This window comes from Oryctolagus cuniculus, chromosome 7, assembly GCF_051225735.1.
Source record: "Oryctolagus cuniculus isolate XC-2025 breed Fujian yellow rabbit chromosome 7, ASM5122573v1, whole genome shotgun sequence".
Lineage (NCBI taxonomy): Eukaryota > Metazoa > Chordata > Mammalia > Lagomorpha > Leporidae > Oryctolagus > Oryctolagus cuniculus.
In genome coordinates, this window is record NC_142873.1 from 121,830,352 (window position 1) to 121,854,181 (window position 23,830).

The 23,830-nt window shown below is 44.8% G+C and overlaps 2 protein-coding genes across 52 annotated transcripts in view; one reads left to right on the forward strand and one right to left on the reverse strand.

The window, feature by feature from the left end:
* NRDC (nardilysin convertase) overlaps positions 1 to 15,039 on the forward strand; it is a 93,587-nt gene extending 78,548 nt beyond the window's left edge. For both annotated transcript variants that reach the window (XM_002715099.6, XM_002715100.6), the window contains 11 exons: positions 1,927 to 2,054; positions 3,636 to 3,798; positions 7,521 to 7,552; positions 7,796 to 7,934; positions 9,875 to 9,922; positions 10,209 to 10,261; positions 10,647 to 10,730; positions 11,681 to 11,771; positions 12,994 to 13,110; positions 14,225 to 14,314; positions 14,456 to 15,039. In XM_002715099.6, the coding sequence (XP_002715145.1) occupies positions 1,927 to 2,054; positions 3,636 to 3,798; positions 7,521 to 7,552; positions 7,796 to 7,934; positions 9,875 to 9,922; positions 10,209 to 10,261; positions 10,647 to 10,730; positions 11,681 to 11,771; positions 12,994 to 13,110; positions 14,225 to 14,314; positions 14,456 to 14,653 (1,143 nt within the window). In that variant the 3' untranslated portion in view covers positions 14,654 to 15,039. The remainder of the gene's footprint in view (positions 1 to 1,926; positions 2,055 to 3,635; positions 3,799 to 7,520; positions 7,553 to 7,795; positions 7,935 to 9,874; positions 9,923 to 10,208; positions 10,262 to 10,646; positions 10,731 to 11,680; positions 11,772 to 12,993; positions 13,111 to 14,224; positions 14,315 to 14,455) is intronic.
* A 288-nt stretch (positions 15,040 to 15,327) lies between these two features.
* Positions 15,328 to 23,830, reverse strand: part of OSBPL9 (oxysterol binding protein like 9) — a 188,901-nt gene continuing 180,398 nt past the window's right edge. For all 50 annotated transcript variants that reach the window (XR_016211030.1, XM_070078517.2, XM_008265262.5 and 47 more), the window contains 9 exons: positions 22,786 to 22,957; positions 21,740 to 21,824; positions 20,329 to 20,439; positions 20,037 to 20,100; positions 19,790 to 19,930; positions 18,131 to 18,209; positions 17,281 to 17,372; positions 16,338 to 16,473; positions 15,328 to 16,022 (listed from right to left, as the gene is read on the reverse strand). Coding sequence is in view for 49 of the 50 variants with exons in the window: in XM_070078517.2 (XP_069934618.1) it covers positions 15,948 to 16,022; positions 16,338 to 16,473; positions 17,281 to 17,372; positions 18,131 to 18,209; positions 19,790 to 19,930; positions 20,037 to 20,100; positions 20,329 to 20,439; positions 21,740 to 21,824; positions 22,786 to 22,957 (955 nt within the window). In the remaining variant the exon portion in view is untranslated. The remainder of the gene's footprint in view (positions 16,023 to 16,337; positions 16,474 to 17,280; positions 17,373 to 18,130; positions 18,210 to 19,789; positions 19,931 to 20,036; positions 20,101 to 20,328; positions 20,440 to 21,739; positions 21,825 to 22,785; positions 22,958 to 23,830) is intronic.

The following is a 23,830-nucleotide window of genomic DNA, read 5'->3' on the forward strand; positions in this document are numbered from 1 at the left end:
TTCTAGAGGAAAGGACCTACCAGAAGTTAGACCTGTATCCTGGCAAAACCCAAGGGAATAGCATAGAGCTACACTTTATGCCTTCATGCCTTTACATTTATCATTTGGAAAGTATGTTTTGGAAAGCTTTTGAGAAATGCAAGCTATAGAGAAGCACGATCTAAATTTTACTAAGCTTAGCTAGCCTCAATATTAAAAGCTAATATAGAACATATGTATCTATGTATACCAAATTAGAGACCAGTTTCACCTATTGAATATAAATACAAACTTGCTAAAAATTTAAAAATTAAATTAGCAATATAGCAAAAAGAGTAACTTACCATGACCAAGTACCAGGAATGCCAGGGTTATTTTGTATTAGGAAGTTGATAGGCATAACTCGTTATAACCTGAGTCAAATGAGAATCACTATATGAATACAGGGGTAAATGCCAAAGTATCACTTGATAAATTTGAGTTGGAATTCCTACTAAATAGGAATTAAGGGAAATTACTTAAACACAATAAAATCTTTAATTAAAAACAGTAATAGCAAATGTTACACTAAATGATGAAATACTGAATATTAAAGCTGGAACAAGCCAAGAATAATCCATGATCACCTTTATTATTCATCATTGTTTTAGATGTTCTGACTACTACAGTAAAATGGGAAAATGGAATACAAAGTTTCTGGAAAAGAAAAATATTGTATATTATGTGATTATATGCTTAGAAACCCTAATATATTACTAAAATAAAAAATAATTGGTGGTGATGGCTCAAGTACTTGGTTGCTGCCATCCAGATGGAGATCTGGATTGAGTTCCCAGCTCCTGGCTTCAGCTTTGGATGACTCCTGGCCATTGTATGCATTTGTGGAGTGAACCAGAGGATGATATCTCTGTCCATCTGTCTTTCTTTCTCTCCCCCTCCAATAAATTAAAAAAAAAAAAAAAAAAAAAAAGGAGTTTGAGTGTGATATGACTGGGCATGAGACTGATCTGTCAAAATCAATGGCTTTTTTCCTATAGTAGTAATAACCACTTAGTAGTGGATGGTAACAAATCATTTACATTATTGAGAGAAGCAATAAAATACATAGCAGTAAATAGGAAAAGCATAGGACTTATTAAAGAAAATTAGAAATCTGGCCTGTGCCGCTGCTCACTAGGCTAATCCTCTGCCTGCAGCACCGGCACACCAGGTTCTAGTCCCTGTCGGGGCGCTGGATTCTGTCCCGGTTGCCCCTCTTCCAGTCCAGCTCTCTGCTGTGGCCCGGGAAGTGCAGTGGAGGATGGCCCCAGTGCTTGGGCCCTGCACCCCATGGGAGACCAGGAGGAAGCACCTGGCTCCTGGCTTTGGATCAGCGCGGTGCGCCAGCCGTAGCGCGCCGGCCGCAGCAGCCATTGGAGGGTGAACCAACGGTAAAGGAAGACCTTTCTCTCTGTCTCTCTCTCTCTCACTGTCCACTCTGCCTGTCAAAAAATAAAAAATTTAAAAAAATAAAGAAAATTAGAAATCTTATTAAAACATATAGAAGAAGATAAATAAGAGTGAGACTCATCATATTTCTGGATAAGACATCTTGATATTATAAAAGTGTCATTGTTTCCCAAATTAATATATAAAAGTCATGTCATAATTAAAGTCATATTTTAGAGTAAGGGTGATGTTGGATAACATTATGTTAAAATTTATTTGGAAAGAAAACGTATTTCATGAAAATGATAGAAAAAGAAAAATCATTGTTCCAAATTTGCCAATTACTGACTATTTCAGCCCCTGATGATTCTTTGAGGCATTACTACTTTTCTTACATCCCCCATAATACTTAGTACCATGTTGGGCCCCTGGTAAAAACCAAATAGAAACATTCCTCCCCTAAAACTCAGTGAATTTCTATGCTTTTCCACTTAAGGTACCTGTTTCTTTTCTTTTTAGCTACTTTTTCAGCTCATTATTGACTACTTAGCTGAGTTTAACTCCACACCAGCTGTCTTTACAATGATAACTGAGCAGTTGAAGAAGACCTACTTTAACATCCTCATCAAGCCTGAGACTCTGGCCAAGTGGGTATACACAGGACCAGCTTATGTTCTGAGGGCCCGAAAGTATTCAGATTGCGGGGGATCAGGCTATAGTTTCAGTACCAGTTTACAGACATACTAGAATTTCTGTGGTTTAGAAATCCAGTTTATTGGTTTACAGGAGTTCTAAACCCAGCTTAAGTAGCTGTCTGTGAACAGGACTGAAAAGAGCCTGTAACACTTTATGAGAAACTAGAAGTATAAAAAAGGGTATTTTCTCCATTCCTTGTGAGTAAATAACTGTTAAAGAAGTGCTGGCTTAGTTGTAGCCCAAAATTTGTTTCTTGGTGCTTTTAGTGTGTTGGGTGGTTTGATGAGTAGCTGAGTTAAATTGCTTAACATTTCACTTATCTGGCAACCTGAACTATCCAGAATCGAGCCATGGTTCCACAAAACAGCTAGAAGGCCATGGGGCAGTATATGTACTAATGCTTAAATCCTCTGCTAACAGGCAATTGGACTGTCCATCAGAACCTTGTCTTACTTTAGTCCAGGGTTAATGGTAGCTATAAGATAACTTTGTGCAAATCAGAAAAAAAAAGTATCCTTTGGGGTACCTGTCCGCAGGAGGAACCTTGGTGGGAGGCACAGTAGAATCCTCTCCTCTCCGAGCAGACACAGCCCTTTGTGTGCCTGGCTCACAGATCCTTACTTGACCTCCTTTCTTAGCATCTGTTAATGATGAGTAAACCTGGCCTTGTACACAAACCCTGCTCTTGACACAGTTATAATTAACCCATCAATTACTAGAATTGGAAAGCAAGGGAAGAGGGCATGTAAGAATTGATAATCTGATCATGAAATTAGAGTACAAAAATTAATAGCCAAATATAAATTTGAGAATTGTCTGCAACTATTGATATGATGAATAGCCCTGTGTACCCACTAACTCCTGAATATTATTTTATTTATTGAAATTCTACTTATTAAAATACAGTAATTCCTGAAATTTACTTTATTAAAGTGTGATAGAATAATAATATACCTCTGTTTACTGAGGATTTATTTACTAGATCTATTATAAGAAATTTGTTTATATATTCATTTAATTCTTACTGAAGCTCTTTGAATGGGAGGCAGTATTGCTTTCCTTGTATTACAGGTAAAGCAACTGAATCACAAATGTTAGGTAAATTTTCAAGTTCAAACAACTTATGGATGGGGGAAGGTTGTAGAGATAGGGGTGGAGTTAGTCTGATTCTGGACTAGAACCATTACTTATTCCATTGTCTGTGCAGTAATAGATATCCATAATGGTAGACTTCAGTAATTAATAACATGTTAATGAGATTTCAAACCAGAATACTGGCAATTTTAAATTGGCATATGACTAGGTATCTGGCAAATTTACTTTTGGGAGATATTTTATGTGCAACTAAGACAGATAAATGCATTGTCGAATTGGTTACTAAATCTATTTAAAAGTTTGTGTATGCAGTTTTAAATGCTTTTTGGTGATTATGTCCTCTTGTGATAGAAATTGTCTATCTTTAGAAACATGTTATCAGTAAAAACTTGACAATTAGGTCATGAAACCCTTTTATCCCCCTGTTCTTTGTACAGAGATGTGCGGCTTTTAATCTTGGAATATGCCCGTTGGTCTATGATTGACAAATACCGGGCTTTGATGGATGGCCTTTCCCTGGACTCTCTGCTGAGCTTCGTCAAAGAATTCAAATCTCAGCTCTTTGTTGAAGGCCTGGTACAAGGGAATGTCACAAGCACAGTGAGTGTGGGGTGTTCTGTTAGTGCAGGTGGGGTCTGAATGTGTTAAGAACTCAGCAGTTGCATTAGTCCTTCCCTAGCTGGGGAGCTTTGCCGTTTCGGCAGGCCAGTGTTACCATCTTCTGCTTAGGACGGAACTTGATCCCTCTGCTGCTGGGCGGTTCTCTTGTGAGGGAGACTGCTGATAATGAATTAGAACTTTGAGTGTCTGTGTGGGCCTCAAAAAGTTAGTGGAAATGAAATTTTTTTTGACAAGTAGTGTTATAGACAGTGAGAGAGAGACAGAAAGTCTTCCTTCTGTTGGTTCAGCCCCTAAATGGCCGCTATGGCCAGTGCTGCGTCGATCCGAAGCCAGGAGCCAGGTGCTTCCTCCTGGTCTCCCATGAGGTGCAGGGCCCAAGCACTTGGGCCATCCTCCACTGCACTCCCGGGCCACAGAAGAGAGCTGGACTGGAAGAGGAGCAGCTGGGACTAGAACCCGGCGCCCATATGGAATGCTGGCGTCGCAGGCAGAGGATTAACCAAGTGAGCCACAGCGCCGGCCCTGGAAATAATATTTTTAAAATTATTGCATTTTCCATGACTTTTGAAGACTCCTTGTATGCTGTCAGTTATATTTATTGAAGATACTGTGTGGAAACCAGGAGGAGGGCAATGATAAAGAGCTGTGTACATACATACACATCACCTGAACCTGCATGTCCAGCTAGGGAGCTATGACTTCATCCTGTAGCAATGGAGAACTTTTGAGATTCAAGAAGATTTGTGGATAAGAAATATCCAGAGAAACTCATTATGAAGCTATTGTAAAAGTTGATGTGAAGTATGATTCTACTCATATAAATTATCAAAAATAGTCAAAGTCATAGAAATAGAAAGTAGAATGGTGATTTCCAGGGGTTGGAAGATGGAGGAGGAGAGAAAGTAGTTTTTTTTTTTTTTAAATGGATATAGAATTTCAGTTTTGAAAGATGAAAAAGATCTAGAAAACTATTTCACAAGAGTGTGGATGTAGCTAACAGTACTGAGCTATACATTTTAAAAAATTATTTATTTGAGGCCGGCGCCACGGCTCACTAGGCTAATCCTCCGCCTTGCGGCGCCGGCACACAGGGTTCTAGTCCCGGTCGGGGCGCCGGATTCTGTCCCGGTTGCCCCTCTTCCAGGCCAGCTCTTTGCTGTGTGCAGTGGAGGATGGCCCAAGTACTTGGGGCCTGCACCCTAGGGGAGACCAGGATAAGTACCTGGCTCCTGCCATCAGATCAGCGCGGAGCAGGCCAGCTCTCTGCTGTGGCCAGGGAGTGCAGTCGAGGATGGCCCAAGTACTTGGGCCCTGCATCCCATGGGAGACCAGGATAAGTACCTGGCTCCTGCCATCGGATCAGTGCGGTGCGCCGGCCGCGGCAGCCATTGGAGGGTGAACCAACGGCAAAGGAAGACCTTTCTCTCTGTCTGCTCTCTCTCTCTGTCCACTCTGCCTGTCAAAAAAAATTTTTATTTATTTGAAAGGTAGAATTATATATATAGAGAGAGACACAGAAAGAAAGAGATCTTCCATTTACTGGTTCACTCCCCAAATGGTCACAATGGCTGGAGCTGGGCCAGGCCATACCTGGGAGTGAGAAACTCCCTCTAGGTCTCCCATGTGGATGATGGGGGTCCACATATTTGGACCACCTTCTGCTGCTTTGCCAGGCACATTAGCAGAGAGCTGGATTGAAAGTGGAGGAGCTGGGACTTTAACCCATGTTCATGTGGGATGCCAGTGTTGCAGGCAATGGCTTAACCAGCTGTACCACAATGCCAGCCTTTCCTACCTTATTATTTATTAAATACTTCTCTTCATTTATTTGGCCTACTTCAGGCTTCTTCATTTTTCACCTCAACTCTTTTTTTCTTCTTTTTTTTTTTTTTTTTTTTTGTGGTAAAGAACCATGAAGTTTATCATCTTAACCATTTTTAAAAGTGTAATAGTGCCAGCATTATAGTGCAGTAAGTTACGCTGCTGACCATGATGCCAGCAACCCATATGAGTACTGGTTTGAATCCCAGTTGCTACCATTCCTATCTAGCTCTCTGCTAATGCACCTGGGAAAGCAGTAGAAGATGGCCCAAGTGCTTGGGCCCTTGCCATCCAAATGGGAGACCCAGATGGAGTTCTGGGCTCCTGGCTTTGACCTGGCCCAGTCCTGGCTGTTGTGGCCATCTGGGGAATGAACCAGTGGATGGAAGATCTCTGTCTCTTCCTCATTCTCTGTAACTCTGCCTTGCAAATAAATTAAAAAATAAAATAAAATAATAACAGGAAAAAGTAGGTAGTCAAAACTCACTGGCTGATTATATGTGGGGTTAAGGGAGGAAGAGGAGTCTACGGTGATGCCACATTTCTTTCCTGAACCAGTGGAGCAAGAGGAGTGGTAGGACTGGGAGCAGATGAGGAGTTCTGAGACAGATTGAATGGATAACGCCTGTGGGACCTGTGACTAATGCACCTCTCCCAGGCGAGAGTGCTTCTGTAGGATGCTCCCGCCGAATTTTCGGCTGTTGATAACTTTCTCCATGGCTTTTTTTTTTTTTTTTTTTTTTGACAGGCAGAGTGGACAGAGAGAGACAGGGAGAAAGGTCTTCCTTTATCATTGGTTCACCCTCCAGTGGCCACCGTGGCTGGCGCGCTGCGGCCGGCACACCGCGCTGATCCGATGGCAGGAGGAGCCAGGTATTTATCCTGGTCTCCCATGGGGTGCAGGGCCCAAGGACTTGGGCCATCCTCCACTGCACTTCCCTGGCCACAGCAGAGAGCTGGCCTGGAAGAGGGGCAACCGGGACAGAATCTGGCGCCCTGACCGGGACTAGAACCCGGTGTGCCGGCGCCGCAAGGTGGAGGATTAGCCTAGTGAGCCGTGGCGCCGGCCTTCTCCATGGCTTTCTAATTTCTCAGGACTAGCCCTTTTGTGAAATATATAAATGGTTACTCTTGAAACTAGCTGCTTTCTGTCCCCCACCCTCTTCTGTCTCCATCCACTTGCCTCCAAGAAAGCTTTAGTTTCTGTCCTGCCCATAAAATGAATTCTAAAAGTCTCAACCTACAGCAGTCAGAGCAGAAATAGCTGTTTTTTTTTTGTTGTTGTTGTTGTTGTTGTTTTTTTTTTAATCAGCACAGTGTGAGTACCAGACAGGGACTTTTGGTCCAGAGGACTTGGTACCATGAGTGGGCCATGGGAGAAACAGCTTTGGAGAAGAGTTCACCCTTTCCATTAGCTTATGTACTGTAGAGAACAGAAGTCTTGAGATGGGCAAAGGATGTTTTCACTTAGTGTAAAGTTTATTATTCTATTGCTTACTCTCTCCAGACTCTGTGTCAGAGGGCTCATGTTTCTAAAACACAGTCACAGTTGTTATAGAGGGCATAGCCTCCTAGGGTAAACTGACACTGAACAATTAAATTTGATCCACTGGGGCAAGTGTGAGGATGCACAGGTAAATGAGAGTGGCAAGGGAGCCAGAAGAGGAGCTGTAAGAATCACCTAGCATTCAGCAAACATAATCAATACGGAATCATTGAGTGATCAGTTCAGTATGTGGGTGGCAGGCTGTATCTGTCTTCTCAGTGTTATCTAGGACTCCCCAAGCAATTAGATAATTGAAATTTCCTGATTCTGGGTAAAATTATTGTCAAGCAGGCTTAATATTACTCTTTGTTTCCTTTTATTTTTTTCCCATTAGGAGTCTATGGATTTCCTGAAATATGTTGTTGAGTAAGTATTGGTTTCAGTTTTGTCTTTGAGGTTTGTGTGTTCTTACCAGCAAGAGAGCATTGAGGTCTCAGTTGGTTATTACTCAACCCACAGCTGAAGTATTATCTGTAGTAGACTTTGTTGAGGCTTGGGTAAACAGAGCAATTCAGCAGAAATGGGGAAAGGCCTGGCTTCTTCACAACATTTGGGTGAGGGCAAGGGCGTCAGGGCACTGCCTCGTGACCCATGCTGATTCTTTTGCAGCAAACTGAACTTCGTGCCTTTGGAGCAGGAGATGCCTGTGCAGTTCCAGGTGGTTGAGCTGCCCAGTGGCCACCACCTGTGCAAAGTGAGAGCTCTGAACAAGGGTGATGCCAACTCTGAAGTCACTGTGTACTACCAGGTCAGTTAGCCCCACTGCATGGCCGCCATCATGGCTAAGAACCTTTCAGGTCCTAAAGCCTATGCGATGGTCCAGAATACCTGGAAATGAGTGACCCAGTGACCTTCGAGGCCTTTTTGTAGTCGCTTTTGTAGAATAATGCTGGGGCCATTTGTCCTCTTGAAGCAACCGTATTTAAAAATGGCTCCTGTCAGTAAAATGGGTTGTTTTCACAATCACAGTGAGGTCTTGTTTCTTTAATCGCCTGACCACCATCTAGAGGGACAGGGACCGGAATGTGGATGGAAATTCATTCCTAGATGTCCCCCTGATAGAACCCCAAGTAGCAGAAGGATATTTGTTAAAATGACAGTTTTGAAAAAGAAACAAAAGTAACCATAGCCAAGCAATCAGCATACAGTAAACAGAACAATTATATTACAGTCATGAAAGTTTCAAAGCACCTGAGGAAGGATTCATTATCTCTGTTTTATGGGAGACAAACCCAAGGTTTAGAGCCTCTTTTATTTGAGGTCATACCTGCTGGGTCTCTGTCCTCAGATTCTGTGTTGTTTCCACACTATTCTGGAAGGATAGACTGGAATCTAACCCAAGGAAGTGCTTTCCAACAATTGCAGTTTGCCCTTAGCCTGCTCTAGCCCCTGGTTCGTCCCACTCATTTCCAGGGCTGTGAGAATCTTCCCTAAACCTGCGCCTATCCAGCCTGATCCCCGACTTCCCAGTTAGAGTTCTCATAGCTGCTACTGTGGTCCTGGCTTCCCTGCTGGGCTTCGGGTGACGCTGCCTTATCATCGGGCCCTGGGCCCGAGTCTTATCCTGACACTCTCCTTGTCTAGTTGCCTGAGAAAACTCAGCCACCTGATGTCATGGCCATCTCTGTTTTGTGAAGCTGAGCCCTGCCCTGGCTCGGTTTAATGAGTTCTTTGATTCAGGTGCAGCAGCGGTTCTGGAGCCTAGGTTGGGTTTTGTCTTTCCCTAGAGGCCCAGCTTCTATGCAGATCCTGTGTCCCTGGCTCTAGCATGGTGACACGCAGTCTTTATCTAGTCTGACCACCAAGGCCAGCTCCTGTAAGTGGTACAGCCTGGCCCTGCCTAGCCCTGTCCACACTTCCAGTATCTGACTGCCCAAAACCCAGAGCAAGGAATACTTGCCCAGAGTTGCAGGCAGCTTCATGTGGTAAGGTTCACTGTGAAGGTGTCTTTCTTAGTCACTTCTTAGCACTAGCTTCCAATACAAACTGCTTCTGCCCTCCGCATGGCATTTTGGCCCAGAGTATTGACACCAGGTTTTGCCTGGTTTTATTGCTGCCCTTTAGATGGGAACAGGAAATCTCAGCACTGACTAACCAGGGCTGTCAGGAACACAGCCCTTAGCCTTTCCTCCAGGGCAATGGGAGGGAAAAGAAATGAGTGTCAGAGGAGCCCAGGAGAGAGCCTGGGGCTGGGGCTGCGCTGGCAATACCCTTGCTTGCTGACCTCCTTCTTTGAGGCCGCATTACTTTGCCAGTCTCCAGGGCAGCCAGGAGGTGGTCCCCAAGCATGGTTTCTGCCTCTTAGATATTTTTGTTATGAACAGTTTTGGGTCCCTATGTGTTGCTACAGAAATTCCTTTTTTTCTCCTGCATGAATAAGGTCCAGATATCATTTTTGAAGCCCCAAATTGGCTCTGTGTCCTTAAGATCCTGGGGGCAAGGAGCTTTGCAAGGTCGTCAGACACTGCTGGGCTCACCTCCATGTCCACCTCTGATTTCGTGCTAGTGCTGGGAATGTAAGCAGTCAAGGACATTTCCTGTCTAGTGGGAAGGCAGAGATGTAAATAAAATTGTTGTTGTGTGGCAGTAGAAGGAAGAGAGGAGTGGGGTGATTGAGGAATAGCTGGGTTATTAATCCGCTCTGTATGCTGTGGCGCATTGGTGATGATTATGACCTTCTCCTTCCAGTCGGGCACCAGGAGTCTAAGAGAATACACTCTCATGGAGCTGCTTGTGGTAAGTCTATGAAGGCGCATGGAGGTCTTGAGGAGCCCCTGACCCACTGAGGTCCAGCCTTTCTGCTGGGGGCTGGGGACCTGTGTGGTCAGAGACCTTTAACGGGAAGGTAAGAAGGTCATTTGGTATTCTCACCTGGGACACGTGGACAGGGCGCCTGGGCTATTTAGGAATAAGGTAGTAGGGAGGCTGGACTTTGGAGAAAATGTAGAATACTTAGGGGGGATGGAAGGGCGGTTGCTCTGCTGGAAGGAGCTGGGCTGATGGGGAGTGTGTTGAATTGCAGATGCACATGGAAGAGCCTTGTTTTGACTTCCTTCGAACCAAGCAGACCCTTGGGTAAGTCTGCTGGCAAAGCCTGAGCTCAGATAGGATTTGGGGCGTACTTTGCAGGTTGAATGCCCTGACTGAGCAGTCTCTCAGAGCTCCATACCTTTAAGGAGTAACGCCTGCTTGTCAGGACTTCAGAATTTGCATCCTGGACTATGATTGGGTTTTTAGTTTGGTCAAAACCAAAAGCTAGCTTGTGGTTTCCAGTTCAGGAGAGGGTTGGAGGGACCCTGTAACCTGAGAATTGAAGTAGCTGCATGCACATTTATGGGTCTTCTTTCGAGACCTCCAGAGGTCCAGAAACAATAGGTGGCAACCTGCTCACATTTAGTGCCTCTGAGGGCGGGGCCCATGTGACCAGCTGAGCTCATGGAACTCTTCTCCCTGGCTGCAGGTACCATGTCTACCCTACCTGTAGGAACACATCCGGGATTCTCGGGTTCTCTGTCACGGTGGGGACTCAGGCGACCAAATACAAGTAAGTGATTGTGTAAACGCTCAAACTATTGTTCTGGCCACGGAGAATGGGGGCTACAGGTTCTTCCTTAACCTCAGGCGACTCCGACCAAGTAGGGCTTGCTCTGTTAAGTCACTGGGGGAAGGCGAGAAAATTCTCGCTGGCCTGATCCAGGACTAACCAGCCACTGGATGGTTCCAGTAGTCTCAGGATTTTGCCCCAAAGTCCTGTGATACTGTGCAGGGCTTGCCAGTGTTTCTTCAGGCAGACCTGAGGACAGAGAGGCAGGGATGCCATGGACCTGACATTCATGCTAGAACCAAGGTGGTCGGGCACACCTGCACGCTGCCTCAGAAGGGCTACCAGGAAATTGGGTTGCATGTCAGGCGCTGGGGCTACTGGGGTCGGGGGTCCCTTCCCTTCACTTCCCTCAAACCTTAAGGTAAAGTTTTGAGGCCTGGGAAAACATCTCAGCCTTTGTCCCCAAGTACAGGGTACTTCAAAAGCGTGAGGGGAAATGGGATGAAAAGATCATGCAGGGATGCGCATTTGGTGCAGCAGTTAAGATGCTGCTTGACCTGCCACATCGCTTATCGCAGTTCCTGGTTGGAGTCCTGGCTTCTCTGCTTCTGGTCCGGTTAGTGCTGACATGCACCCTGGGAGGCAGCAGGCAGTTGCTCAAGTACTTGGGTCCCTGTAACCCATGTGGGAGACCCAGATTGAGTTCTGGGCTTCTGGCTTTGGCCTGGCCCAGCCTTGGCGGTTTGCAGGGATTTGGGGAGTGAACCAGCAAATGAAAGATCTCTGTCTCTCTGTTTCAAATAAAACGGCAAAAAAAAAAAAAAAAAAAAAAAAAAAAATTTCCATGAACCTTTTGAAGTACCCTAATGGTAATCCTTAGTGTCTTAATCATTTCCCTCTGCTTGATACGAAGTCTCTGATGGCTTTTAATTGAAGATGTTTTATTTCAGCTCTGAAGTTGTTGATAAGAAGATAGAAGAGTTTCTTTCTAGCTTTGAGGAGAAGATCGAGAACCTCACTGAAGATGCATTCAATACCCAGGTGACTGCACTGCCTGGTCATTCGGCCCTGGTGTATACAAGCCCTTAAGACACCAGACACAAGTCTTTATTTGCTTATTTTAGTAGTAGTATTTGAGAGGTAGAGACAAAGCTCCCTTCCTCTTGGTCAGGCCAAAGCCAAACACCAGGGACTCATTCCATGTCTCTCACATGGGTAGCAGGGCCCAACTACTTGAGTTGTAACCTGTTGCTTCTTAGTGTCTGCATTATTAGGAAGCTGGAATCAGGACCTGGAGCTGGGACTTAAACTCAGGTACTCAGATGTGGGATGCAGGCATCTTAACTGTGGGGAGCAACTCGGACTATACTGTTACTGGAATTAAGACTTATTCTATGCATCTGCTCTCCCACAATGTGGCGCTGGGAGAGGAGCGTACAGCTTCTACCCAGCTGCCTCTCACCAACTTGACAAGCTGCAAGAGCCGCTCCTGATTGGAGGAGAGCGGCGCGCTCGGCGTGTGGGTAGCAGAGCACGGATTGGTGGAGAGGACTATATAGGAGGAGAGAGACGGCATGGTGGTGTGGGTTGGTTGGAGAGTGCGTTGGAGAGTTCGCGGGGAAGTTCGTTACTTCGTTCTTTCTCACTTCTCTCTACTCATTCTTGCTTTGGGAGTTTGCTGTTTACTTATTCTTACTTTACTATAGAAAGGACTTGTAAAAAAGGGAACAACAAGCGTCCGGTCCGGTGCGGCTCCTCCGCGTGCGGAGGAGCAGCAAATAGTGCCGTGACTCGGATACGAAGCCTAGGCAGGGCTTAGTGTCGTTCCTCCACGAAGACGGGGAGCGACATAATGGTGCCGTGACTCGGATATGAAGCCTAGGCAGGGTTCTGTGTCGTTCCTCCACGAAGAGGGGGAGCGACATAATGGTGCCGTGACTCGGATATGAAGCCTAGGCAGGGTTCTGTGTCGTTCCTCCACGAAGAGGGGGAGCGACATAATGGTGCCGTGACTCGGATATGAAGCCTAGGCAGGGCTTAGTGTCGTTCCTCCACGAAGACGGGGAGCGACATTAACTACTAGGTCAAATACCCACACAAACACAGTCTTAACAGTGCTGTGTGCCAGCCTCTTTTTCAACCACAATGTTCATCTACCTTTACCTCTCCTTATCATGGTGGCAGGCCCACCAGAGCCCAGGCTGGCCAGGGCTAATTATTCTGGCATGTTGCCATGCCTGAGTGACTCTTTCTGTGGGAACAGGTCACAGCTCTGATCAAGCTGAAAGAGTGTGAGGATACCCACCTTGGTGAGGAGGTGGATAGGAACTGGAACGAAGTGGTGACACAGCAGTATCTCTTTGACCGGCTTGCCCATGAGGTAAGTTTTCAGAGAAAGAGCCCTGATGGAACTGGCGAGGGTTCCTGATTCTACACGGGTCACAGGTCCAAGAAAAACAGTATAGTGTGGAAGAGAAACCTGGGACTTTTGTCCTGGCTTGATTCCACTAATTATGTGCCCATTTCTTGATTAATCAGTTGTTGTTTCCAGACTTCTCTTGCTAGCACATCCCTTAGTGATTACGTGTTAAGGTCTGGCACCAAAGTGTTAACCCTAAGTCACTCATTCACCTGCTTGGATCAGGGCAGCTCTGTATTTGTGTTGTATGCTTAGGTTTACCACAGGATTTTATGGAGAAAGGATTCTGTTAACAAAAACTGAGGACTAGTCTTCATGGAATTCCTCCTCTAAATTTAATGATTCCAGGTACAGATGTTGACAGCTTTCAGCTCACAGTACAACTTACAGAAAAGAGTTCTGGGTTGTGCAGTCCAGTGGTGCCTTGGATAATGTGTAATCCTATAAAGTGTGAATTATTTTTTAAAGATTTATTTATTTGAAAGGCAGAGTTATAGAGAGAAGGAGGCAATATCTTCTACCTGCTAGTTCACTCCCCAAATGGCTGCAATGGCTGGAGCTGGGCTGCTCAAAGCTGGGAGCCAGGAGCTTCCTCCAGGTCTCCCACATGGATGCAGGGGCTGATCTTCACTGCCTTCCCAGGTGCATTAGGAGGGAACTGGATTGAAAGTGGGGCAGCCAGGACTTGAATTGGTGCCCATATGGGATGCCAGCTTTACCCGCTGCTCTGAGAGGCAGAGCTGCTCACTTTAAGAAAACTGTTTTAGCTCATCTGTTTTAATATTTGCTGAATTTTCTCAGAGTGTGTAAGTACCATGTTTATGAGCTGTGACATTAATGTGACAGGTTTCTAGCTCAGTGTATGGTGTTAATTAGGGTAGCGACAAAACCGATCTTCCATAACATAACATAGGTTACTGTTAGGAAATGGTGTGTCATAAAGCTTCCCCTTTAGCCTTCTCTGGAGCCTGGAGTGCTCAATGGTAACCAAGGCCCAGGCGGGCCTGGGGGTTTTGTTTAAGAGCCATCTTCCTTCTGAAACATCTGTATTTCCTGTCTTCCCTATGCCTGTTAGATTGAAGCACTGAAGTCATTCTCAAAATCAGACCTGGTCAACTGGTTCAAGGCTCACAGAGGACCAGGAAGTAAAATGCTCAGTGTTCACGTGAGTATGGTTAATTAAGTGTAGTTCCATGCTTTCCAGGGTTGTCATTTCTCAACTGTGGGCATCAAAGATCCAAAATCGGACTTCACCCAAATCTGGTCAGCAACTTGTTTCTCACATCGCATCTTTGGCCTTTTCCAGGTGGTTGGATATGGGAAGTACGAGCTGGAAGAGGATTCCAACTCTTCTGGTGAGGATTCCAACTCTTCTTGTGAAGTGATGCAGCTGACCTACCTGCCATCCTCTCCTCTGCTGGCAGACTCGACCATCCCCATTACTGATATCAGGGCTTTTACGTCAACACTCAGCCTTCTCCCCTACCATAAAATAGTCAAATAAACTGCAGTCTTGTTGGCCTGAAGCAGTGTGTATTTAAAAATGTGTTTGTATTTTATGGAGTTACACTACTGCTGCTTTAGGGCTTCTCCTGGAGTTTTGCACTGGCATCACAGAATCTGATTGACTTTTTATCCCTCCTGAGACTAACCACCCAGGGTAGTAGCCGACAGGAGAAATCTGCTGAGCGGGCCCACTGGGAGCACAACACTTGCAAGCAGCAGTCTGGACAGCCCTGGCCTGCGTCCTCTCAGACTGAGACTCCTGCCCGTGAGAGGCGCTGCTGTAACTGATGTGTCACTAGTACCTAAATGCTAGGTACCAATACCTGTTTTTGTTTTTTAATGTATTTTTAAATAAAGATAGTTCTGTATTTCCCTTCAGAATGAGCCATTTGCTCCTGTGGTGTTCTTTTTGTTTCAGTGTGGGGTGAGAATCTCAAAGTCTACACTATTCTAAAACCTTCTAAGGGATAACGTGTTGGTAGCCCTACATATTCTGTATGTGCTCAGTGAAGACTGTGGAACAGCATGGTGAGGGCTAAAGTCACAATAGAAAATACAGAAAAGGATGGCTCCTCCCCCGATTTCAGAGTCCTGTGAGAAGCTAGCTCCTCTATTCGGGGGTGACAATTAACTGGCTTCTAAGTATAGCCATAAAAATAAAAGCACATTGAAAAAGATTGGAAAAATTATTTTATGAAGCTGTAGGAAGCACTGAGTATAATTAAACTGTAATCCAGCGTTAGATACAACTTAGTTCAATTCCAAAATAAAAGTTATTGTAGGTGAAACCATGAAATTTCCTTAACACTTGATTTTAAGTACATTGAGCTAGTTTTCTAAAACATCTCTGAGGAACCAATATTTACAGTAGATGGAGTATTTATGAAAAAAATCTCAAGTATATTTGTATTTATATATACGTATATATATATAGAGAATCCAAGATTACATGAACTAGGAAACAGCTTGTATATCTGAATAGCAATACTAGCGTGGCGAGCTTGAACTTGGATTTATAAATGCTGTTCAGAGCACAAGGTTTTGAAAACAAGCAGACATCTTGTTTTCAAAACCTAAAGTTTTTCTCAGGACTGAAGTCAAAATTGTAACTGCCACACAGGAAGAAAGGGAGACTTTTCCTGCTGCAATTGTTCCTCTGCGTCGGCAAGTCCAGTATCCCTGAGATAGGGGCCACGGCGACACGCAGGGAGCGCCGAGGTTCTCCCGCAGAAAGACTCTGCCTGATGGCACCTGCTGTCCTGGTCACTGGGGTGAACTCTGTGTTTCCCAACCTAATGCTTGGCAGCACCAAGACGTTTCAGCAGTGGCTCATCATAAACCCAACATTCTCCATCTTCATGAAACAACTGTTGAGAGAAAGGAGGAGAAGGTGGTTATACTCTTGCTTTGTACTCCTGTGATGCACTTTCCATTATTTCATATCTTCCCCCTTCTGCATTAGATGGAAAGTGTTTCATGTCAGGGCCAGGGTTTATCTTATTTATAAACATTTTTGTAAGCATAATATGTATAAACATATGTATCTTGTTTATAAACATAACTGGGGTTATCTTATTTATAAAGTGTTTGAAACTTCGATCTTCAGTATTCATTCAACAGAATTAACGAGTTACTGCTCAGGGTCCAGGTGAGAGTGAGGAGGCAGGGGCAGGCAAGCTCACCCTTGTCTCCCACTGAATTTCCTTCTCCTTCCTTTCTCGGGCTTCTGCTCTTTGTCTTTCTTCAAGTCTGTGCTTTGCTTCAGTGGCTGCATCAATGTCTCTGATTTTTAGATTGAAAGTGACATCCTTCCAAAGACTAAAGAAAAGAATCAAGAAAAAGTAACAATCTTGAGAATGAACGTCTATGCAGCCACCTCTGAATAAAGCATTATAGTAACTGCATACATCAAATGGCCTTAAGTGTTCATAGGCACTGGAGGACTAAGGTACAGAGAAATAGGCCCAGGACACTCCATCCTTTTTTTTTTAATGATTTATTTATTTGAAAAGCAGAGTTATAGAGAATCTTAGGGAGTGAACCAAGAGGGAAAACTAATCTCTCTATGACTGCCTCTGCCTGTCCCTCTCTGTAACTCTGACTTTCAAATAAATTACAGAGAGGGAGGATTAGAGATGGAGAGAGAGATCTTCCATCTGCTGGTTTACTGGCCAAATGGCCTCAACAGCCAAGGCTGGGCCAAACTGAAACCAGGAGCTTCTTCCAGGTCTCCCATGTGGGTCCTGGGGCCCAAGTTCTTAAGCCATCTTCCAAAGCTTTCCCAGACAATTAGCAAGGAGCTGGATCAGAAGTTGAGTCGCTGGGACTCGAACTGATGCCCATATGAAATGCTGGCACCATAGGTGGCAGCTTTAGCCACTATGCCACAATGCCAGCCCCCATGGCTTCCTCTTAAAACCATTATTTCCATTTCAGGAAAGAAAGCAAAGAGAAGTTAGCTAAGTTAGTCGTGGTTTCAGATCTAGTAAGCAGTGATGCTGACCTGCAAACCCAGGCATTCGAACCTAGGCTGCTCTCTGTTACCCTCTGCTCTGGTGTCTCCAAACCAGCCCTGTGCCCGTTACGGGGCAACAGTGTCAGCAGAACTTCAGTCTGTTTTCTTACCAGCGAGACTCATACTCATTCTGATCTTCCAACTTCCTTACTTTCTTCTTGATTATAGGCAACTTCTTTGTATCTACAAAGACTGTGTTTTCCTAGAAAACATGAGACAAATGTTACTACACAAATGGTTCCAGACAGGAAACTCGTCACAGAAAACTTTCAATTAACAGATCTCTTCATCAGACCCCATGTTTATTAAGGACACAGACAATGAATTACACTATGTAGCCTTAAGCCTAAATATTTGGTGTGTCTGTGTCTTATGTCTAGACTCTTAGAGGCTCATTCAACTAACATTTCACTGTGGCTAGAGGTAGCTCTTGACGAGCCAGACAAAATAAACAATCGGTCCTAACGGTAAGCATGCTACCTCAAGTACTGTTGTACACTGCAGATTCTCCAAGTCTGAAATCCAGTTCACTGGCTCTTCCTGTTAATCCCATACCACCTTTCTTCTTAGTTTGAAGAGAACAGTTTATTGGAAGTACTACAAAGTGTACGTTACTTAAAAGCAAGGACTTGAGCTCTGTGTATTAAACACGCACACTATAGTTAACTACTTCATCTCATAAACATCCCACACACGGTACTGATGCTTCTAACATTTCCTGGTGCTTAGGATGTGCCACTGTTACCTACGTTATTCTCAAGTGTTTTGAGAGCAGAGAGAAAAGTAAAAACTTTCTCTAACCTGCTCTGCCTAGGAAGTGGGGGAAGGAAGAAAAAAACTTGCCTGAAGGAGACATTAGAGCTGGCCTCAGGGTTAAAGTTCCAGGTGAAGAAAGCCAGAATAAGGGATATACTAAAATTCGGTGTAGCCTGAAATAATCAGCAAAATATAGGTTCTTACCCCCGTTGCGTATTTTGCATACATTACACCATTCCACTCTCCTTCAATGGAACAAAAAGACTTCTTGTCATTTGGAGAACTAAACAGAAAGGAAACATTTGCGTTAGTCTCAAATTAAAAATGTTCCCGCCAAAGACTGGCCAGTGTGGCCTACCTACACAGAGCAGAATAGAAGAGCAACTGTGAAGTCTTTGGCAAAAGCAGCATTAACAGAACTGGATTTCCTAGGGCCAGCTCTAAGAATGAGGGCTCTAAACAATGCAAGCATCACTCCGTCAGTCTTCTGCCTGACAGTACAGTGACTCTGGGGAAGTGACCATCACAGCAAAGGCAAGGGTTACTAAAGGGTGAGGCATGAACAGAGGTCTAGGAGAACTCGGAAAAATGAACAGGACAGATGAATGAAAGCTGCCACAACTGGCCAGAAACGTAAGTGTCCTTGGTAATTTGGGAGGACTGGGAAAGAAGATGGCATGGAGCCAGGTTAGGACACAGTCATGCAGTGGTTCTCAAAGTGTGGTGGTGATCCCTGGGGGTTCCCAGAACCCTGTCAGGGAGAGAGTCCATTAGGTCAAACACTGCATTATTTACCTTTTCCATTCAGTTTTCTCAAAGTGTACAGTGTTTTCCAGATGCTACGTAACATGTAGCAACACACGGAACAAAGAGGCACACAGGAGAATCATCTATCTTCACTAATTATAAGAGATTTACAAACTTTATATATGAAACAATGCCAAACTTCTCAAAATTTTTCAATGTTTCGATTTCCAGTATGGAAAATATTGATATAATCCACAAAAACCTGTTAAAGTTCTCTGGGGTTAATAATTGTTAGAGGAGTTCACAGACCCCAGAACTACCCAGCTAGTGTAATCGTTCATCGGACGCTCAGATTCCTGATTTAAGGCCCAGCTGCAGCACACCAGTGATTCGTGCTGCTCTCAAAGCTTCTGCCACACCCTCTGCCTACGTGAACTGTTTCGATTTTACACTGACCCTTACTTAAACTTTCTTCAACTTCAACCTGTGTTCATGGCTCTACCCAAGGTTTTTTTGGATGTTGATTTTGTCACCAAATTATCTTCCTGAAAAACTGGTTAACCAACAGTGTACCTTCCATCTAGGACACTGTTCCCAATAAGGCCTTCTAGCACAGAGAAGAAAGTTCCATGAACCATCACCACAGACTTGCCTCTTCCAGGCAGCCCCGGACCCACCCAGCACACAGTAACTCTCCTAGCACAGCCATCACTGGACCCAAGAGGAGCAAACTATCTAAGCCAAATGCCTGTGTGATGTGACAGTTACTGTATTTCCCCAGCAAAAAGCACAGAAAAGGAGGGGCTGTGAGGAAGTGAATGTCAGAGTCTTGTTACAAGGTCTAGCTCGTGGTCCAATCTGGTAAGAATGAGTGAAGAAGCCACGATTTGGGTTGGGTAGGCCACCTAGGAAGAAAATCTCATTAACAGCCTCTTTTCAACCTAGGTTTAAGGTCTCCTTTTGATACAGAATTTTATGAAGAAATGACACATAAAACAAACAAGTTTACAAAGACAGAACCATGAAGTCAGCCAATTCCTAACAATGTATGTTCCAAACCATGGAACAGTACTTCAGAGAAGCAGAAGAGCACTGAGGCAGAGCGAGAACACCTACAAGATCTCTGCAGTGATTCTGTGTTTCTTGCCCCCATAGAAAGGTTTAGTGTGGAAGACGATATTTGCACTGTAGCCCGTTTTGGAACAATTAATGTTGCATTCTCCTCCCAATTCCACCCAGGGCACCGTGAGGATAGACCTGCAAAATAAAAAGTTTTCAGGTCAGGTGCACAGTTAAGAGGAAAAAGAAGAGGGGCGTGGCGTAAGGAACAGCAGGGTCTCCTGCCGATCACAGCTCTACTTGCCTTCCGTAACCATTGGGAAACGTGAGGATGTAATGTTCATCGTAGTCCAGACACGAAACACAGCCTGTGGCGAGAAGGGACAGAATCTCTAGTGAGTCGAGTTGTCTGGCCATAAACCTTAGAAATTATCTCATACCCCACCCCTGCTTGAACCATCAATATGTAGGCTTACACGCAAACAATGGCATCAGTTTGGTTTTCTGAGAACATTTTCTCTTATCGGGCAAGTGTCCAGCACACAGTAGAATCAATTCTGCTCACATGGTGGTCTACCCAGTGCCCACAGACTTACCCTGCCCTATGTTGTGCACACCAATCGACATCCCAAGGAATTTTGATTTGGTCCAGATATGAGCATTGAATTGGATCTTCTTGTTAAAACACTCAGCATAAAAGGCTGAAACTGGACAGAAGTTATTGTCATTAGTGAACTATACAGCCACCATCAGCTCTCAAGCTGACTGGGGAGAACACTGGCTCCACAGCCTGCAATCAGACCGTGAGGCCCACGTTTGCTCTTCATTACCCCTTCCTCAGTGCAAGCATTCGTCCACAGCCCTGCAGGCAGAGAAGCCCTGCTCTCTGAAACGATGCTTGGCCAATCCAGCAGGCTTAAAATCAAAAGGGCTCTTGTTCTACAGCAAATATGACCTTGCTCCCGCCCCAGCCTGGGCCCATCTGGCATCCATTATGGCAGTCCTTTTTTCTTTTTCTTTTTTTAAGATTTTATTTATTTGAGAGATAGAGTTACAGAGAAAGGGAGAGACAGAAGAGAAAGGTCTTCCACATGCTGGTTCACTCCCCAAATGGCCATGATGGCTGGAGCTGGGCTGATCAGAAGCCAGGAGCTTCCTCTGGGTCCCCTATGCAGATGCAGGGGCCCAAGAACTAGAGCCATCGTCTGCCGCTTTCCCAGGCCATGGCAGAGAGCTGGATGGGAAGAGGAGCGGCCGGGACTTCAGCCAGTGCCCATATGGGATGCCGGTACCACAAGCAGAGGCTTAAACCACTACACCACAGTAGGGAAGTATTCTCTCCAGGAGTATACCATGCAGAAACTTCATACCGCTCATACAACTCACAGTCACCAAGGTCTCCAAAGCACAGATTATTATTTGTGAGATGACTGTGGGAGCATCAAAACGTGGCTTCCCGAATCCCTTCTTTTTATACATATTTAATCAGTGAGGCTAACAGTCTTAGAACTGGGGCTGCTGCTGTGGTGCAGCAGGTAGCCCTGGCGAGCAGTGCCAGCATCCCGTATGGGCGGTGCTTTGAGTCCCTACTGCTCCACTTCCAGTCCAGCTCCCTGTTAATGCACCTGGGAAAGCAGCAGAAGACGGCCCAAGTGCTTGGGGCCTGCACCCATGTGGGAGACCCACAAGCAGCTCTTGGCTCCTGGCTTCGGATCAGCTCAGCTCCAGCTGCTGCGGCCACTTGTGAAATGAACCAGCAAATGCAAGACTTCTCTCTCTCTGCCTCTACCTCTCTCTGCAACAGTCTTTCAAATAAATAAATCTTAAAAAAAAAAAAAGTCTTGGAACTCATATAAAGAGCAGATAGATATGAGGAACCAATTAACTGAGTTTCCGCTTGAGGTAACAGAAGCCGCAGCCGGCTGTACAGCTGACAGTACAGTGACTTCCGCTAGAGAGCTAGCAATGGCCCACGCGTGCATGCTGCAGAAGAGCTCTGTGACTTACTGGGTGGATGATGGGAAACCTGTTCAGCCACGAACGTTACACTGTTTTTGGAAACCCAGGGAACTGGTCCTTCGGAAACTAGCTCCTGTAAGCAAATACAACATGTTCTTTCGATGTGGAAACATGGCATCACAGAGAATCTGGTAACTGGAGAGAGTGCTCCCTCCTCTGCACACTCGAGCCCTCTAACATTTCTGTCGTGGCATTTAGTTACATGGATGTAATTACTGCTTTGTGTCAGTCTCCCTGATGAGAATAAACATTCTTGAAGGCGAGGTCCATGGGCCTAACTCATGACCCGGCCTGGCACAAAACAGGCAGTTATGTTTGCAGATGAATAAAAACAGACACCCACTGCCTTTGTCTCTAGTCGTGAGCCGAAGCTCATGTTTTGTTTCTTCGAGAGGGAAAGAGTGGGAGTCACGTCTGCCGAGGCTACGTGCCAGGCTGTGGGCCAGGAGCTTTTCTCTCCCCCGAGAGGACTCTGAACAGGTGTCAGTCTTCTGTCCTGTGGCTTCTTCACCACAACTCTCAGCGTGGAGCTACGGGGGCTGCGTGTGGGTGACCTACTGTTTTCCAGCTGTGACGTCTCCCAGATGATTTCATCTAATCCTAGGGCTTGAAAATGATTTCTAAAGACACTAAAATCTCTGGAAACCTCATGGCCATCTCTCTCCTGAACTATAACTCAACTCCCCAATGAACACTCACATGCTCTTGATGCCGCCGCCCCTACTATCTTTTCTCCTTACCAGTAAATGACACCAGCACTGCTGACGCCTGTGTACCAGGACTCATCTCTGATTGTCAACTTCAACTGACAAGCTGTAGAGTTATCACTATGTCTCATAGGGCCTGGCATGTGTGAATTTCCATTACCATCTATGCCACTCTCCCCCTTCTCAGTATGCTAGATATGGTGACCTAACAAACAATGCTCTTCTGCGAGTGGTAAGCATCTTTTGGCGACTGCCTTCATCACGATTACCTGCACCTAAGTAAAATGAAATCTGGAATCATTTTATGACTTAGGATGCAGAACTCACTGCGTTCTCCTCAGTATCATTTGGTAGTGTCCAGTGACACTGAAAGATCTCGCCCAGAATGGGGTTGTATGGCTTTTTGGCAACTGATCCTTTCCTTCCTGCGTGAAAGGCTGAGAGGTACCATTTCACAACCTGAACCATTCGCTCTCGAGGCTCCTTCTGGTCACTGATGCTGAAAGACAGAAAGGCGCAATTTAATGTTCAGCTTCCTTGCAGGGTACAAGCTAATGCAGCACCCGCCCCTCTCCCCGCATGGTCCATTCTGAGCCAAACTGAGAGGTCTACGGATCCAGGACCAGGTATTATCTCCAGTTTCTTTTTAAAACCAGGGTCTAATACACACAACTAAATGCATGCATCTTAGTGTCTGAGGAATGTGACAAATGCATATATCCATTTAATTAGCACCCAGTCAGGAAGGTTCCCCTTTCTAAACAATCACCACCTCTCACACTGAGGCAAACATCACTTCCACTTCCTAGTACCATGGATCAGTTCTGTTTCAGAAATCCGTAAGTACATTAATTGCCAAATACTTGATTTTCCCTATCTATGTAATCACTTCTAATTTAATTTTTAATTTATTTTTTAAATAATTCCCATTATTTAAATTTATTAGGACTTCTCAGTATATGGTCGGTCTTGATGAACATTCCATGTGCACTTGGAAGACTATGTGTTACACAACTCTTGGGCACTATTTAGAAACATCAACTGGGTCAAGTTGATTAATACTGCTGTCTGAATCTACTATAGACTTCCTACAGGCGTCAGGAAGGGAAGTGAGGGGCTACCTGGTCAGTTAGTTCCCAAGGGAGGAATTTGTAGACTTGTAAATTTCTCACTTTAGTCAGTTTTTGCTGCATGTATTCTGAAGGTGTGTTATTAGTAACATACCCATTTAGGAGTATAATTTATTTTTGATAAACTGACCCTTTATCATTATAAAATATCTCTATTTGTCCCTGGAAGTATGTCTTATCTTGAAAGTCTCCTTTGTCAAATACTAATATAGTTTTGTCAGTTTTGTTATGCTTGGTATTTT